This window comes from Aedes aegypti, chromosome 1 (genome assembly GCF_002204515.2).
Source record: "Aedes aegypti strain LVP_AGWG chromosome 1, AaegL5.0 Primary Assembly, whole genome shotgun sequence".
NCBI lineage: Eukaryota > Metazoa > Arthropoda > Insecta > Diptera > Culicidae > Aedes > Aedes aegypti.
In genome coordinates, this window is record NC_035107.1 from 241,355,047 (window position 1) to 241,373,912 (window position 18,866).

The 18,866-nt window shown below is 40.6% G+C and overlaps 1 protein-coding gene across 1 annotated transcript in view; it reads right to left on the reverse strand.

Annotated features, from left to right (window-relative positions):
* Nucleotides 1-674: 674 nt before the first annotated feature.
* LOC5570837 (metastasis-associated protein MTA3) overlaps nt 675-18,866 on the reverse strand; it is a 311,328-nt gene continuing 293,136 nt past the window's right edge. The window contains exons 4-13 of the mRNA XM_021837345.1: nt 18,232-18,446; nt 17,780-18,100; nt 17,530-17,718; nt 17,129-17,407; nt 10,295-10,623; nt 9,970-10,232; nt 9,267-9,806; nt 9,075-9,202; nt 8,892-9,007; nt 675-2,097 (exon numbers count right to left, since the gene is read on the reverse strand). Coding sequence (XP_021693037.1) covers nt 1,674-2,097; nt 8,892-9,007; nt 9,075-9,202; nt 9,267-9,806; nt 9,970-10,232; nt 10,295-10,623; nt 17,129-17,407; nt 17,530-17,718; nt 17,780-18,100; nt 18,232-18,446 — 2,804 coding nt within the window. The 3' untranslated portion in view covers nt 675-1,673. The remainder of the gene's footprint in view (nt 2,098-8,891; nt 9,008-9,074; nt 9,203-9,266; nt 9,807-9,969; nt 10,233-10,294; nt 10,624-17,128; nt 17,408-17,529; nt 17,719-17,779; nt 18,101-18,231; nt 18,447-18,866) is intronic.

Genomic DNA, 18,866 nt, shown 5'->3' on the forward strand with positions numbered 1-18,866 from the left:
TTATAATTTTTATTTTTAAGCATCCCTACCCTTTTCCATTTTTTCTTGAAGCCTCTTCTAGTTACTGATTTTTTGCAATAATAAAAATTCAACTTTTTACGGTACTTTTTTACAATATTAAATTTTTAATATTTTTCTGGGAATATTTTTATTTTCCGTGCAGTTAACGGAAAAACAGGTTTGAAATTATTTTAATACCATCAAGCTCTTCTTTTGTGATAGGTTGATCGTAGAAAAATATAAAAGGTACGATTTTTTATATTACACGTTAAATGAAGCCCGGGCATTTATAGGTTACATAAGAATACAATTTTTCGAACAATTTTCAAAAATACAAAAAAGTTTCAAAAGTCATAAAAAAACTTTTCTTATTTGCGTGTTATGAGTCAAGGTTTAAGCCAAAAATAATATCATTTTGATTTCCGAGCTACGAAAAAATACACAAAATTCCAAAATGTACCCCGTCTTAAGGCGGTGTTGGGTATTAGAGGGTTAAGGTCAAGATGAATCGAAGCCAAACATCAAATTTTCAAGAGCACGAATCTGGAGAACCAAACATCCGTTTGAGCTGCTTAAGATACTGTGCCATCACAAAAGCACATAAGCTTGCTCATAATCTGTGATACATCACAAACTATTGAAACAGAAAGAACGCATCGCGTCCGTCAAGGTTGTTGTTTTTTCAATATTTGCTTGTATATTTTTGAGAGAGGGTTTCACTTTTTGTTTCTTTTCTTGTTTTCAATAGAGGTGGAAAAATCAATGATATTCCTTTCTGTCTCACACCACCAGTGTGTTGCCTTACTTTCTCAATCCTTGCCTTCATTCTGTTATTCTTTTTTTGTTTCGTTTTTGCTTTAGTCTGTATTCTTCTAAATTTTTGTAGTAAATTGGATTTAGCTTTTATTATCAGTTTTTGCTGTGTTCTTTTATTTCGTCACACCGTTCACATATCTGTTGAAAATTTTTCTGTTTTGAGTTTGTTTTTTCTTTCGTTTCACAATTTATTTTAAGAAGTTACTCTTAATTAAGAGGGAGCGATGTTTGTTGAATTACTTTTTACAAAAAATATATTTAAACTCACATTCCAGCGATCTGCTCTCGGCTGGGAGCAGACTTTTTCACACTGTTTTTAGTTTCCTTCCTTCCAACGCATGCAACACAGAGCATGCCTTCTTAACGCTTTCTTACCTTTTTTAGTTTTTTAACCTCTTGTGTTTCACTCTTTCTAAAACAATGCTCAGGCATTGCCATTGTTTTTTGTTTATTACTCCATACTTTTCCTTTTTTTGCTACTACAGTTTTTTGTTGTCTCACAGAGCATCAATAGTTTACAGTTTAGTAATATTTTAAATAGTTTTTTGAGGCATGTTTGCTCAACAGCCTCGCGTCCTAAAATTAAGATAAAATCGAAAAGAAAAAACGAAAACGATTCCTTTCTTTCATCATCATTATTACCATTAAAGAGCATGCTAGCTGTTTTTAAAGTGTTTGTTTGTTTCAGTGTTTCTTTTTACGAGTTAATTGAGCAGTGCTTCCATGGTGTATGGATGTGGCGGCGGCGGCGGCTGATGTTGTGTTGTCGGCTGCTGCTGTTGAAGTGGTGGCGGTTGATGCGATACCACCGCCGGATGTGCTTGCTGATTCTGTTGCAGATGTTTCCGAGGTTCGGGTCAGTCTAGGATTACAACCTGAAGATCACTGTTCGCTTTGTTATTGCTACTACTGCTATTGTTGTTTGTGCTGCCGGTGCTGTTGCTACCAGCGGTGACGAGTTGGGCCGCCAGCGGGTGGACACTGGCCAGGGCGGCCATGTTCGTTGAGTTGAGATTAAGGTTAGCCGCCGCAACGGCTGCAGGATGCGGAAGTTGACCCGTGGCGGTCAGTTGCGCCGTCAGCTGAGGTGGAAGCGTTGAGGGTATCTGAGGAATGCCGGCTGCAGCAGCGGCGGCGGCCGCGGCCGCAGCTGCCGCCGAAACTGGCGCAACCGGTGGCAGCAGAGTGGCGATGATTGCCGCATACTTGGGCACTAGATGGCGCCAGGGCTTTCGCGCCGAACGTCGGAGTTCGACGATCGGTATCTTGCGGCGGGTTTTTCTGCAAGTAATGAAATGCTGTTATAGTTATGACTCTTGATGTATAATACGCATTGTAGTAATGGCAGAAATTGGGCAACTCCTCGACAGAGCTATTGAAAAGTGTTGATAAGAAGACTGTAAAAGTAGTTTATGGAACAAGTTGCAGAATGATGATTTTTACAGTACGAGTTGTAAAGTTATCCTACGAGGCTTGCCGAGTACAACAACATTTGCAACGAGTTACGTACAACATTTTTTGCAATTTCGTAGAAGACCACTTGAGAGTATCAGAAATTATATCAGAATGCATTCACCATTATTTTATAATTTCTGAAAAAAGTTGTATTATGATTCATAACGCAACTCAAAACAATTGCATAATGAGAAAGCGTTGCGTAATGACTATTCCCGCACTGCATTCTTCAGTGCAGGAAAGTAGGTCGTTTAATGACAGATTGGCGTGATGAAAATCAGCCTATTACGATGAGGTATTGCAAAAAAATCAAGAGTCAATCGTCTATGGACCAATGCACGAGTTCAACCGTTGACGTTTGAGCGGTGCCGTGTTATTTACGTGACCATGAAAACTAATGAATTTGGCACCACTCAAACGTCACATTAGTGAACTCGTGCATCGGTCCATAATCACGGATTCACTTCACATTTTGGAATTGCAATGCTCCTGGCTTCAACAATGGAATTTGCTATAGTTTCAAGAGCATTGTCAATATCAAGTTTAGTTTGTAATGAAGTGTTAACATCAAGATTAGAGTCAACATACGTTTCATATATATTCCAGTCGGCTCGTAAATAATTGAAAGTGGAGCTGACAGGATTGAGAATCGCTTCGTGGGATATTTGAAATGTAACAGGGACATGATCAGAATCAAAATCAGCATGAGTAATCAGTTGGCTACAAAGATGACTAGAGTCGATTGAGACCAAACCAATCGTAGATGGATTTCTAGAAGAGGAAAAACATGTAGGGCTATCAGGGTATTGAATTTAGAAATATCCTGAAGAGCACTCATCAAATAAAATTCTGCCGATGGAATTACTTTGAGAATTATTCCATGACCGATGTTTTGCATTAAAGTCACCAATGACAAAAAAAAATGACTTATTGCGAGTCAATTTTCACAAGTCAGTTTGGAGCAAATTAACTTGCTGTCCAGAGCATTGAAAAGAAAAATAGCCAGCTATGAAAGTATATTTACCAAACTGTGTTTCAACAGAAACACCCAAAGTTTCAAAAACTTTAGTTTCAAATGACGAAAACAGTTGATTTTTTATACGCCTATGAATGATGATTGCAACTCCCCCACATGCCCCATCAAGTCGATCATTACGATAAACAAAAAAGTTAGGATCTCTTTTAAATTTGGATCCAGGTTTTACATACGTTTCGGTAATAACTGCTATATGCACGTTATTAACCGTAAGAAAATTAAACAGCTCGTCCTCTTTACCATTCAGAGAACGAGCATTCCAATTTAAAATATTTAAATTATTATTTGGATTAGAAAAACGTAATCCAATAACAATTTGATTTGTAAATTTTACACCTACTTGGACTGCTTCAGTCATAGTGGTGGCTTTGAACATTGCATCAATCATTAGATTCAATTGTATAGTTAGAAAATTAAAATCAGAGGCACATCACTTGAAGTGGGTACATTATCTGATGATATTTTCCATTAGAATTTTCGGTAGACGAAGAAGCGGAGTAGGAGTTACCTGTGGCGGTAGGGTTTTTTTTCCATTTGATTTGAAACAAGTAGAATGGGTACTAGAGTGATGCAAATTTTGAAATTTTAGCTCCCCTATGCTTAAACGATTTATATTATGGTAAATAGCATCCTCCCGAAGTTTGAAATGATTCGGAAGAAATTTGGTTGTGCACACGTCATTTGAAGTTTATATGGAGATTTATATGGAAAAGGCCAATCTTTTGTGTTCAGCTCACTATCTCTTCGTCATAATATTTTACGGAAAAGTGAACACACTCATCTCATGTGAAAACTTCCCTGCTACAACTTTGCCGAAGACCACTTTTTGATTGGATGTCAGGATAAATTGTTATTCATCATCATAAAGTTGGTTAGCAAGTAACATGCTTCACCAACTGTTCGGCAGGCAACAGTGGTGCTTTTGGCGGGAAGAATAGATCAAAGTAATCCAGGCTACTATGTTCTACAGCAAAAAAGCAGTGTTGCTTTGAAAGTAATCGAATGATCATCTCAGCATGATATAGACTTTGGTATCACTAATAACAAATTATCCTTACGGCCCATCAAAATGTGCTCTTCGGCAAAGTTGTAGCTGGGAAGTTTCCACATGAGATGAGTGTGTTCACTTTTCCATAGATTATTATGACGAGCTGTTAGAGGACTGAACACAAAAGGTTTGCCTTTTCCATAGTAATTTCCATATAAACTTCAAATAGCGTGTGCACAACCAAATTTCTTCCGGATCATTTCAAATTTTGGGAGGATCATTTCCATCATAATTGACATCGTTTAAGCATAGGGGAGCAAAAACTTCAAAATTTGCATCAGTCTAATGGGTACTCATAGTACGAACAGAGGAGGAGTTCAAATTACCTGCTACGATATCGGCAAAGGATTTTCCGTGGGTAGATACATTCGAAATTGAAAGATTCGAACGGCTACCCGACGGATTAAAATTAGTTGAGCATGATTATGATCTTCCTGATGGGTATTATTCATGATCTGAGAGAGAGGAGACCGCTGGCTTTGATTGAAAGCGCCCAAAAGTCAAGGGAACCTGTCATTAACTGTCACTGGAAAACCGTACATTCGAAGGGCAGAACGTGATAAACCGTCAAAATTCAAGTAACCGTAATTGAAAAATCTAGATGTTTTTCGATGATTTCACATTTCAAAAAGTTGAATACCTTAATATAATTGAGTGTTGGCAGACTGCTATAGATTTTTTTATATTAGGATCTTTTTTCATAGCGAATGACAAGAAGGTAATTTGATTTTGACCAAATTTAGTTCATCTCACCGTTGTGCACAACCGAAGAATTAAAGAAAGAACTAAAAGAAGGCAAGAAAACATGCCAACTGTCAGTGAGCTGTCTCCTCTCTCTCAGTTCATGATCAAGCGATCATTATCTGAAAAATGAGTATTGTTCGATACTCTACCAGGCAAATTCCGGAAACGACCGTTATCGTAACGGATATTATCTTTCATCTGCCTGGCACGAGCCTCAATGACCCTTTTGCGTGAAGGCCAATCCCAAAAATTTGACTTATGATTAGCCCCGCAATTAGAGCATATGAACTTGGTGGTATCTTCCTTCACTGGACAGACGTCCTTGGCGTGAGAAGAACCTCTGCAAATCATTCATTTAGCATCCATGCGGCAATTTTTTGCACCATGACCCCACTTTTGGCACCGTTCTGGAAATGTTCCCATGTCACACGGACATCGAACATAAGTTTTGTTTTTTCTAAAGCTTTAATATAATTTAGTTCTTTTTTTGTTAAAGTAAACTAAATATGTAATATTCTTGAGAAAGCCCTTTCCGAACAATTCCAGATTGGGGTCTCTTTTTCATAATGATTACTTGGACTGGGGAAAATCCAAATAAGTCATTTATTCCATTTTTGATCTCTTCAGGTGACTTATAGTCACTTGAGAGACCTTTAAAGGCGACTTTGAACAAATGTTCAGTTTTGTCGTCATAAGTAAACAAATTGTGCTTCTTCTCTTCAAGATGTTTGAGAAGAAGTTTGCGATCTTTAAGAGTTTCCGGCAAAACGCGACAGTCTCCTCTCTTTGCGATTTGGAAGGAAACCTTGATTCCCCTAATGGAGTTCAAGATCTCCTGCCTAATTCGCCCAAATTCGGAACAACTGACCACGATAGGCGGCACTCTTTGCTTCCTCACTTGAATCAAAGAGCCTGGGCTAGAGGCTGCTTCGATTTGGTGTTCGGAAAATTTGTCTAGAGCATCGAACTGATTGCTCATTTCGATACAATTATTCATTTCACCCTTGGAAGAAAGTTCGCATTCCGGGGAAACGTCCTTTCTTCCATTCTTGCCACGTTTAGTGACAGTTTTAAATCCCACTTTTTTGGAAGGAAGTTGTGAATTCAGAGATTCACCCTTCCTTTTGTTTGTAGTTGCAACCATGTTTAGTGAATAAACGAAAGAAGACGTGGCCTCTCGAGAGGTTTTTTTTTCCCAAGACGGTGTACAAGAAGGATTACCACCGCTAGATTTCGCCAACGGGTCCAACGAAAAATCGAAGGCACGTAGGACAAATCTACGACTCGTGCTGTAAAAATCATCATTCTGCAACTTGTTCCGTAAACTACTATTATGGTAAGTTGACACCTACGAGACCACCCAAAACTATCCGTCATCAACGATGTGCGGTACCGACAACCGCCTGACTGAAACAACCAAATGTCGAAAAAGGTATTCACGCAGCATATTTGGGCAGCTATACTCGATGAGGGCGAGCTCGATGAAACCCCTCTTAGAACAGTAAAAGTAGCCTGTTTACGCAAGTTCAGATGGAACCAATGAATACAGATTAGAATAGTCAGACTGTAGTGTAACCGTAACTAAATCTCATGGAATTGTTATGCACTCAGTCACTCAGTACTGTTACCGCCAAAACTTAGCATTATGTACAACAAACTTCCAGTAATAGGTCACTGAACTCATCAGAATTGTTTTTAGAAATAGTTCAGAACAATTAGTCTGTACAGCAAGATCAAAGTTGAGTACATTACAGTTAATAACCAATCAATAGTTAATGTAGTTAGTCCGTGCGCGTCCAGTTTGTAATCGTCCAGAAATAAGTGAATGTTCAAAGTTTATGTGAACAGTTTACAGTACAAAACAGTGGTTAAATCCAAATCCAGACAGAATAAACCGTAGTTGAAGCTAAGTTTGCAATAAATAGCCGTATTAATACAGAAGATTATGTGTGCCACTTCTCCGTCAAATAAACGTTGTGTTGTAGTTCAGCAATTTCGTATGCTAATTCTGCTACAGTTCCGATTATCACCGCGACCATGAATGAAAGGTGTCCGACAAGATTCCGACTACCACACAGACGCTCTTATGTGCGCAAACATAGCCATCACTGATGCTACCAAAAGCATAATAGGATACGTGGAACAAATGTTATGGAACGATTAGTTCGACGAGGAGTGCTGGAAGGTTTTGGGAGATAAGGATGGTGCAGCTTAGTACGCGTCAAAGGTTTCGTACCGCGAGCTGAAATGTGCTGGGATAAAGATGGGATCATCTTAACAGAAGGACGCGACGTAATCGAAAAGTGGAAGTTTTTTTTTTATCTTTATTAACGAGATTTTTAGCCCTGGGCTAGTTCATCTCGGGAAGTTGACTACGATGAACACCTGAATGGCGTAGTACACAAGCACAGAGAGAGGGTGATGGCTATAATCAGCTCTCACGATGGGGGAAATCGATTTCAAGGCGGCATACGACAGTATTGATCAGAGCTATGGAAGATCATTGACGAGAACAGTTTTCCCGGCAAGCCCACAAAATTGAGCAACACTGGACCTAAAACTGGACGGACTGCGTCAGCTAAGAAATGTCAATCCAAGTTTCAACGAAAATGAAATGCTGTTGAGTGGTTATGGTTGTGTCAAATATTTCGATTTGCCGACAAATAAGAAACATCAGATGTTTCATAGATTACGTCATCGAAGCACTTCACAAGGAACATTTGAATTATTGGCAAAAATTCATTTTTTGCTGGTGAACGCAATGCGCACCATCAATGGAGTGCAAACTTCTTGTTGTCTGGGTTGGTAATAAGAAGCGAATCTAGCTCACTACAATTTCAGTTTGATCTATGCAATATTTAACGTCGGTCGTTTTAAGTAATCGTGCAATTTGTTATGAAAAAGTTTAGTATCAAAAATAGTTCAACCCTTATTTATATGATCCATCCGATCCGATTCATCCGATAATCTTAGAATGAATCATAATTTTAATTTTAAAAGGTCACACAGACTTAGTAGACTTAACAACGAATTTATCAATTGTTCAACATTTCGTTCCATGTTCATCAGCATAGACATCTGTGTTTACCCTTACAAACCTAGAGGTTTTTCTCAGGGCAATTATTTCTGACAAAATATAACATTTTTAATTCTGAAATGGATTATTTTTTATATGTTATTTGTGCCATTCCCAAACAAGAAGTGAATGGCAAATCTTTAACAAAGATCAAAGGTATAAAATTAATCAAGTATTTCAAATATATTCGGCAAGATGTTTTTCTAAAACTCGTGAAAGAGGTGTTTCTATATCTATATTTATATGTTGAGTTCATCCAATACATGCTTTTGAAAAGTTAGGTAAACTTTCCCATAAGTTGTTTCCGATAAATGGTAGAAATAATGTTTTCTAAGCACTTCTTACTAAGATTCATAGAAAGTTGTAAATTCAATTAATTTGACCTTTGCGAATTGAAAGCTGTTTAGATTAATGTAATTGATAACATTCAAACATTGTAGTATGTAACATGAAATGGTTCATAAAACTTAAGAAAAAAAAAAACACTATTCGGAAGATGTTCTTCATTAAAAGTTTTTAACTTACTTACTAATTAATTACTGCATTAGAGCAAATGGTAATATTTGGTATGTATGAGCAATTCAGCGAGAATTGTCATGTATAGTGCACGGGCTGGTGTTAGTGGGTAGTCGGTAATGCGGCATCCCCACACTCCCTGAGTTATCTTCTCCAAGGGTTTAACGACGTTTATCGTTTGTATTTGCCAGATCACTTACCTGCTAGCTTCGGTTGATCGGTAGTACACATCGTCAGGGGCATCCATCCAACTGATGACCTGCTTGCGCCCAGAACCGGTCCGGGCCATTTGTGCTATTTTTGGTTTACCATTCATCTGAAAGTCAGTCATCAAAAAATTGAGTTAGATGCCAGATGCTCTAGGAATATCATTGGCCACTTACATGATGTCGCGGGAGGGGTTGTCCTGCTGCCTGGGCAGCGGCCATCATAGCCGCGTACTGTTCAGGCGTAGGTCGATGAGACGGCATTGGGTCTTTGTTCGGTCGTTTCGTTGGAGGCGCTACAGGACCTGTAATTACAATAAAGGTTAAAGACACCCCCCTTTAACGATTTCCTTCTAGCTTAGTTCTCACCATCGATTCCGTTGGCATCTTCATAGTTCCGCCGCTTCAGTGATGCAGGTGGGATGGGGGTTATGGGAGTGCTCGCTACCAGGCCAGGGCCAGTGGTGGCTGCATTCGGTGTAGTACGTCCAGCTGTCACGCCCGCCGTGCTTCCTAGGGTGGGTATTCCTGGTGGCACCGCAGTCGATCCTACTCCTCCTCCACCTCCGCCCGGTCCTCCGATTGCATTGACCGTCACTCCAGGCAGGGTACTGGCAACTGCCGCAGCAGTCGCTGCCGCCGCATTCAGCGGTTTCGGTTCAGCCTCGACTTTATTTGGTATCCGATCGTAGATTAAGCTACCATCGGGAGCCTTCGGTGGCTTCGGGAATGCAACCACTTCCGGTTTTGGCATTTTGTCCTTCGGGGTCAGTATGAGCCAGTCTCCGACGGTTGGGCCGGGATTGCCGAGACGGTTCGCTATGTGCGTTACGCTTCCTCGATCTCGCTTCTTGTAGGTGAGCAACCTTCGGATGTCCGCTATACTCTTTCCAGCCTCAGCGATGGTGACTAAAGGAAATCAAATATAAATTTCACCGTTCCCGAAATCGATTCTAGAGCATTCCACCATTGCACCATACCCAAGAAAACTATACACAGTATTGCTGAGGAATTGTTTCCTGGGGTATGATATAGAATCCCCGAAATCACAATATGTAAAAGACAAACTTACATTCCTGTTTCACGGCAGCGGTGTTGATTGCGTACGACGGTTGGCGGGCGGCCTTTTTCGATCGGACAATTTGTCGACACAACCGCCTCGATAACCGCGTCGTCAAATTGGTGAACAGATAGAATGCCGTCCGGGTTTTCATGATGGGCCGGGGCGATCCCGATCGGATCTGAATTCCGTGTGCCTGGGCATAGTGTCGACCTAGTTGCGCCTTCAGCTTGAACTCCTTACCACAATTGACGATGGAACATTTGAACGATGGACTGGGGATAGAAAAGCGAACATTCAGAACAAGAAACCCCTCATGTCGAAGTGTCGCACTTACCTATGCGGTCGATGATTGCTCAGCCCGCCGGTTCCTAAACTACCGATCGGTCCACTACTCGCCACAATGGTCAGATCATCGTCGATATCACTTCCGGCACTGCCACCGCCGGTTCCTGGGCCACCGCTGGTTCGTTGTTTCTTCAGCGACACGGCATTTCCGCCGACAGGAGGCGTCGTTCCGGTGTTTGCTGCCGTCGTCGTTGTGTCGACAATATCACCACTATCCGCTAACCGGGATGCTACTTTAAGGCCTCCGTAACGCTTCCAATAGGTCCAACAGATCTGACACAGACGGCAGCTCATGTGCGACGGACCCCACGAGTACCACTGGGAAGAAATGAGAGATGAGATAATCAGTGGTGTTATAACAGACGATTATGTTTTCGGCTCCGTAAAGATAGAAACGCGATTCAGCCTCAAATAAATGAGAATAGTTTAAAAAAAGCTCTAAAGCTTCTGTGGAGAAGCTTTCAGTCTTCTGAGGAGAAGCTTCTAAGCCTTTCAATAGAAGCTTCCAAGCTTCTCCTCAGAAGGCTGAAAGCTTCTATTGAAAGGCTTAGAAGCTTCTATGGAGAAGCTTGGAAGCTTCTATGTAGAATCTTGGAAGCTTCTATGGAGAAGCTTGGAAGTTTCTATGTAGAAGCTTGGAAGCTTTTATGGAGAAGCTTGGAAGCTTCTATCGAGAAGCTTGAAGCTTCTATCGAAAAGCTTGGAAGCTTCTATCGAGAAGCTTGGAAGCTTCTATCGAGAAGCTTGGAAGCTTCTATCGAGAAGCTTGGAAGCTTCTATCGAGAAGCTTGGAAGCTTCTATCGAGAAGCTTGGAAGCTTCTATCGAGAAGCTTGGAAGCTTATATCGAGAAGCTTGGAAGTTTCTATGGAGAAGCTTGGAAGCTTCTATCGAGAAGCTTGGAAGCTTCTATCGAGAAGCTTGGAAGCTTCTATCAAGAAGCTTAGAAGCTTCTATCAAGAAGCTTCCAAGCTTCTATCAAGAAGCTTCCAAGCTTCTCCTCAGAAGGCTGAAAGCTTCTATTGAAAGGCTTAGAAGCTTCTATGGAGAAGCTTCCAAGCTTCTTGGGAGAAGCTTCCAAGCTTCTTGGGAGAAGCTTCCAAGCTTCTTGGGAGAAGCTTCCAAGCTTTTTGGGAGAAGCTTCCAAGTTTCTTGGGAGAAGTTTCCAAGCTTCTTGGGAGAAGCTTCCAAGCTTCTTGGGAGAAGCTTCCAAACTTCTAGGGAGAGGCTTCAAAGATTCTGGGCGAATCATCAGGAATCTGATCGAATGTTCAGAAGAGTTCTGAACGAATGTTCAGGAGGTCGAATCATCTGGACGAATCCTTGGAAGTATTCTGGACGAATCTTTAGCAAAACTCTTAACGATTCCTCGAGGCAATTCTACACAAATCTTCGGGACGGTTCTGGGCGAATCCTTCGAAGAATTCGTCAGGAGGACTTTGAACAAATCCTCAGGAGGATGTTGGACAACTCCACAGGAGGATTCTTGACAAATCCATAGGAGAACTCTGAATGAATGATCAGGAGATTTTTGAACGAATCTTCAGGAGGGTTCTAAATTAATGTTCAGAGGGATTCTGGTCGACTCATTATTAGAATTCTGGACCAGTGGCGACTCGTAACCTAACTTTCTACCTGTTCTACGACTTTAAAATTGACTATTTTGGCAAATTTAGATTATAAATCAAAAAAATAATTATTGAAATCGTCTTTTCTAACAAATCTCTATTCATTACATGCAAATTTGTTGCTGAAATTCAAGAATTTCTATTCGTGGAACAGGTAGATTTGAGGTTAGGGAATCGCCACTGTTCTGGACGAATCTTTGCAAGGATTCTGGAAGAATCTTTGAAAGTATTCTGGATGAATTCTTGTAAGGATTCTGGGCGAATCCTTGGGAGGATTTTGGACGAAACCTTGGAAGTATTCTGGGCTGGGAGGATTCTGGACGAATCCTCGCAAGGATTCCAACGAATCCTCGAAAGGATTCTAACGAATCCTCGAAAGGATTTCAACGAATCTTCGAAAGCATACCAACGAATCTTCGCAAGGATTCCAACGAATCCTCGAAAGGATTTGATTTGATTTGATTTTTATTTCTCCGATAGCTTAAGACTAATGTCTTTTTAAATGCTACACAGCATACTGGCATGGATTTTCAAGCATCTCATCAAAGAACATAAACAAAAATACAATAAAATACACAATTTTGATTCTTGACTAATTAAAATACTCCTGACATTGCTTTTTGAACACATACACAGATTGTTGATTTTTCATGTAGTTCGGTAATGAATTCCACAGAACAACACCTCTAACAAAAAATGTTTTGCCATAAGCGGAGGAAAAGTGCGTAGGAATGATAAATTGTTTTGCTCTTGGACTATGAAATGGTCGGAGTTTATCATAGAGATACATTAGGCATTTTGGCATTTTGGTTGTGCTTATTTTATGCAATAATATGCAGCAGCGAGCTTTTATAAAATTTTGAAACGAGTATCCCAGAAGCATAGGTTGCAGGTGCGAAACAGGATCTAATCTACGGAGATTAAAAACAAAGCGAATACAAGAATTCAAAGCTATTCTCATTCTACTCTGAACATGAACAGAGGTAGAGCCGATTAAGAAATCGCTCGATATGAAATGAGGCAAGATAAAGCTTTTGAATAGTTTTATTTTGGTAGAGCGATTTAACAAATTTCCGTTTGCATACAATACTCGAAGGTAAGCGTAAATTGTACCACATTGCTTCAAAACATATTTATCCCACTTGAGATTATTCTGTATCGTGAACCCTAGAACGTTTGCCGAATCTACGAATTCGATGCTTTCATTGTCGATTCTCAGTAAAGGTTTTTCTACATTGGTTTCTCGACTGATCATTATACCATAAGTTTTTGTCGCATTTAGTTTGAGGGTATTTTCTAGTGACCAATATCGAATTGCTTCGAGGTCAAAATTTACCAGTCTTGTGATTTCTTCAATACTTTTCTTGGTGCAGTCTAAATATAATTGAACGTCATCTGCAAAAAGGTGAAGAGAACAATATTTTACAACGTTTGGCAAATCATTAATATAAAGACTAAAAAGAATAGGGCCAAGAACAGACCCTTGGGGAACACCAGAGGAAACGGGATGGAAACTGGAATGAGTATTGTTACAGAAAACAGCTTGTTGGCGATTATTGAGATAAGAATGTATTAAAACCACTGCATTTCTGCTAAAGTTGAAAAGATTTTCTAATTTGTGACACATAATAGAGTGCGAGATCGTATCAAATGCTTTCGAAAAGTCTAAAAGTACAAGAACAACTTTACTATCTCTATCTAATACGACGCCTATATCGTCACAAACTTTCAACATCGCAGTTTTGGTACTATGACCCCTACGGTAACCAGATTGCAAAGATGATAGCATGTTATTTTCGTGAATAAAGCAGCATATCTGGTTTCTCAGAATTCGTTCAAATGCTTTTGATATCGCACTTATTATACTTATGGGTCGTAAGTTGTTCAATGAACAAACGTTAGATTTTTTCCTGAATGGGATTATTTTTGTTAGTTTCCACACTTGAGGGTAAACACAGGATTCAATGATATTATTGAAAATATGTGAAAGGGGTGCCAACAACAATGGTAGTAGACTCTTTATCAGTTTTATTGGAACATTATCAAGCCCAATCGCATTTGATTTAACTTCATGTACTGCGTTAATAATCTCGAAAATTCGAACCGGCTGGAAGGCAAAACGTCTGTCATTGTTATTTCTGGGATCATGCGTAATAGTGCGTATCTGCGATGTAAAATGCCTTTGAAATGAAGCATTAATTTCATCTGCATTAAAATCGCTTTCTATGTTGGAATTTGGCTTACCTAATCCTGTTTGACGAATTCTGTGCCAGAAGTCTTTTGTAGTCATCTCTCCACTAAATTGCGCATTATAATAACTTCGCTTTGCTTGAGTCACTAGTCGATTTGATAAATTTCTAAGTATTTTATAGCGTGCAAAATCATCTGAATCAGCAGAATGCTTCCATTTTTTATAAGCTCGATCTCGATCTATGAAAGCTATTTGGATTTGACTGTTGAACCAAGGGTTAACCTTATTCTTAGATTTTCTAACTTTACGTAGAGGAACACATTCTTCATGGATTGAATTCAAAGTATTGTTAAACATATCGATTAATACATCAGGATTAGTGATTGAATAAAACCGCTGCCAGTCAGATTCGTTAAATTTGTTGAGAACAATTTCCGGATCAAGTGCCTTATAGTCTCTATAAAAAACATCATTATTGGTCTTCGTAGTATCGAAGTCAAGCGAAGCGAAGATAAGATCGTGATGGGATATGTTGGGAACACTGATTTGATTGAACCTAAGAACGTTTTCTACGTTGTCTGTTAACATAAGATCTAGTTGGGACGCACCAGTGGGGTGAAAAAAGGTGGGTTCCAGTCCAACATTAAATAGTGAAAGAGACATGAGGGTATCTTTGAAGCGATTTGATTTGGGACTTGCTTTCATAATATTTGTATTGAAATCTCCTATCAGAATCAAATTATTATAGTGAGTGCCATATTCGATCATTTTGTCACTAATAAGATCGGAACAGTCCAAGTCGGGGTGGTTGTAGAACAGACCTAATAATATTTTATCACTTGCGGTGGAAAGTTCAACGAACATGAATTCTATAGTTTTCCTGCGGGTATCTACAAAGGAACATTCTAAAAGCTTGTATTTTAAAGATTTCTTCACGTAAATTAGGAGTCCTCCTCCGATTTTCCCCACTCTATCACTTCTCAAAGTGTGGTAACCTTCAACTTTGATCATGTCACTTGATTTCGTTTCATTCAGCCAGGTTTCGCAAACACATGCAACGTCAACCTCTGAGATATTCAAAATCTGACTAAACTCTTCAAATTTTGTCATTTGTCTAGCACACATACTTTGCATGTTTAAGCAACAAATAGAAAGCTTTCCGGGAATGAGAGCTGCCTTGACAACAGCTCCCGGCAAACATATGTTTGTTGAGGCGTTGTTTAGGATCATACTAGCCATTATCTCTGATAATTGTGTTCAATGAGCAATGCAAAGCAATCAACTGGTCAAGAATCATATAACTACAGTCTACTAAATTAAACATATTGATTTCCATTTTCGTTTTCGCGATGCCAATAGACTTGAAATGCAACTAATCTAGTGAATTTACAATGCAAACAATTTTCAACAAGAGTATAATTTTGCACAAACGTACGGTATGGTTCTTCCATTCATTAAATTTCATATTACGAATTGCACACAAAGCAGCAGCAGCAACAGCAATGATGTCATCCTCTCCGATCCAACGCAACAGCAATAACAGCAACAACTTTTAGGAGTGGATACATGAACTATAGTCAGGAAGGATTGGAAGGACAGAGGCCACTTCGCAGGAAAGGCAGTTTATAATTAAATCTTGACTTTTAGGATTGGAAACATTGGAAAATTCAAGGATGGTATCAACAAGGAAAGAGATGGCTTATTAGGAAAGGTCTAGCATGTTTGTGTGATCTTCAGTAGTTCATCTTCAGTTTCCACCCGGCGGCTCTCACTCTCTGAGGTCTTCTTGACGTAGATAATCCCATCTCGCGTGATGACCGAGTACAGCTTCCCATTCTTCTTGGCCAAGAGAGCCTTGCTTTTGATAGATCTAGCAGTGACGGTCAGGTTTTCGTTGACAAAAATCCTGTCCCTTGAAGAAAAGCCTAGTTGATCCAATGTAAACGATCTTGATTGTAAATACTTGAAGTAAAAATCTTTGCGATGGTTTGTGATCGCAAATTGGACCAGTATCATATAGGTTTTTCCGGGAACCATAACTGATTTGTGCAGCCGGCGGATATCCACACTAGGATGATCATTGTTGTTAAATCCCAATGCTTGGCACCACTTCTCGAAGTACTCGCGAAGATTCTCTCCCTGCACGAATGGTACTCCGCTGATAACAAGATCGTTTCGTAGATGAGAACGTGATATAGCATGGGCATTGTGTTGTATGCTCTCCTTGTTTAGATCAACACAGCGACTTAGCTCGGATACCGATTTCTCCAATGCAGAGCGCATTTCTTCCAAATCAGTTTTGATGGTTTTTTTAAGACCACGAACCTCATCATACAGTTGTTGCGATATTTCTCTCTTGGTGTTGGTTAGCTGCTCCGATATTGAGCTAGCTAATTGGGAGATAGTCATTTCGTCGGTATCATCGTTGTACACCTCACCAGTCTTCACGTTGCCCACGCGCTTGGACACTGTTGTATCTCTCCTCGACATCATTTGGAACTCAGCAGTTCTCTTCGGTTGGATATCGAAACAAGTATCAGCGTAATGGCGTCGACGATAACTACAGTGATTCTGACGATTATTTTCCAGCTAATATCACAGAGATATAAGGATTTTGGCCTGGTGCACCGCTTTCCCTTTGTGGTATATAATATGACGTGAGTATCTAACTTCACTAGGAGGATATTTAGAGCGTTTTTCACGATTTCAAGCAATTAGCATCGCGAGCAAGAATGTTACTACCACTCCATACCACAGTCACTCAACCTTTTTTTTTTTTTTTTAGAGATTCCATCGAATTCTCGACAAGATTCTGATAAATCCTCGAAAGGGTTTGTACGAATTTCCGACAGCATTCCGACGAATCCGAATCGAAACGGTTTCATAATTTCATCTAATTGTTACGAAATCTCGACACAAACAATAGAACAGTTATCTCCTTCTATTGTTTCGAAAGCGAATTTAGCATGAAGGTCATTTGTCCCTACAACGGAATAGTCTCTTACCTGTGGCGACGCTAGCGTCGAGCAGGACTCGCACGGCTTTCCGCCACTGATCGTGAGCACCTCCACGCCGCCACTGCTCCCGTTCGAGTTGCCGTTCAGAATGTTCTTGTTGTTGTTCGTGATCAGCGCCGGGCTGGGTTTGGTGTAGTTGGGAATGTAGACCTGCTTCAGCTTCGATTCGGCCTCGACGGCTTTCACCCGCTTCTGCTGCACGTACCGGTCCGTCGTCTTCCACATGTAGTAGTACTCCACTATGCTTTTGAGCGTTTTCCACGGAAGCTGCAAATGTTCGGCAAATGATGTAAAAAGGTTAGTAAGTTCTGAGGCGAGTGGAAAAGGGATTTTGAAGGGGCTGGACACCGCATACCAGTCGGAACCCTTCCTCGATAGGTACTACTCACAAAGTCGTTTCGAATGTCGTTGAAGTCTTTGCCGTACTTTTCCAGCGCGTCCTCGAAGAGATTCGCCTCGGAAGCACTCCACTCCTCCATCTCGTCTCGACATAGCACCGGCCCACTGGAGGGCACTAACGAACACATGGCGTTCTCTATCGAGTAACTATGCTTGTGCAGGGTATCCATTGCATGAAACTGAAAAGATTTGGATGGTTATTTCAAATCAACGCAGTATTTCGGAATTTCCAGGCCTTACCAAGGTAATATCACGACTAGCGGCCGCAGCCGACATGTGCAGGGACGGTTGCTTCACTGAGCTGGTGCAGTCCAGGGCTCGGGCAAAGGTACCAACGGACCGGGACACCACCAGGAACTGGTCGATCTTCTTGTCGCTGAGCGAATGCCGGGGCGTCCACACCAGCGTTTCCATGTCTTCGAGATTTCGCTCGTACTTTTCGCCGTCCTTCAGCATGGCTTGCACCTCCGTCTGGTACCGACTCCCCACGCGAATCTCCCCCTTGTCCGCCAGCAGCGTTTTCTGCGTCGGATCAAATACTAGGCAGTAGAAGAAGGTATCCTAAAAAAACGAGATGTTTGATGAGTATGCGTTCAACCGATATCTTAGGGTTTGAACTATTCGACGACGTTCGGATGTCGATTCGCTTGCAATCGACTCGTGTTGGAAATCGATCCTTTACTACTACTCACGTCTTTGTTCAGATAGCTGAGCAGCGATTCCTCCTCGTTGAGCAGCGTCACCGAGCACTTGCCCCGGATCTGGGTGGCGGGCAGGGTTTCCACTTGGCGGGACAGGAACAGTTCGCGGTGCTTCATCTGGTGCCGTTGCTTTGGATTCAGCTGTTCGCCCCGGTCGTTCCCGCTGCCGGTGCTGTTGGGACTATTTCGCTCCTCCTCGAGGGCAACTGAGGAACAGAGGGAGAAGGAGAAAATAATTGATCATTAGAAAATTGCAGAACAGAATAGGATAAGTTTTTCAATTGATTACGACACAAAGAAATGTGACAAAATTAAGGTTTATGTTGTAACTTTAATTGTTGATCCCGGTGGTGTTTGGTCCATCGATTGAGCGTTTGGCATGCAAAACGTAATCGATAATATCAGGAATCCGGCTAGGCGTGATTATATCATGAATCGCATAACCATTATCATCAACTTATCCTACTAACCCAATATACTTTCCATGACAACTGTGGAGATGCAGAGGTATATTCGGTCTTTAGTAACAATGGTTGTCTAACTAACATTCCTTCCCTTCTCCGATTACCGCATTGGGCGTGACCGATGCCGTTATTAATTTTTAAGCTTCAAACTCTCGATTTATG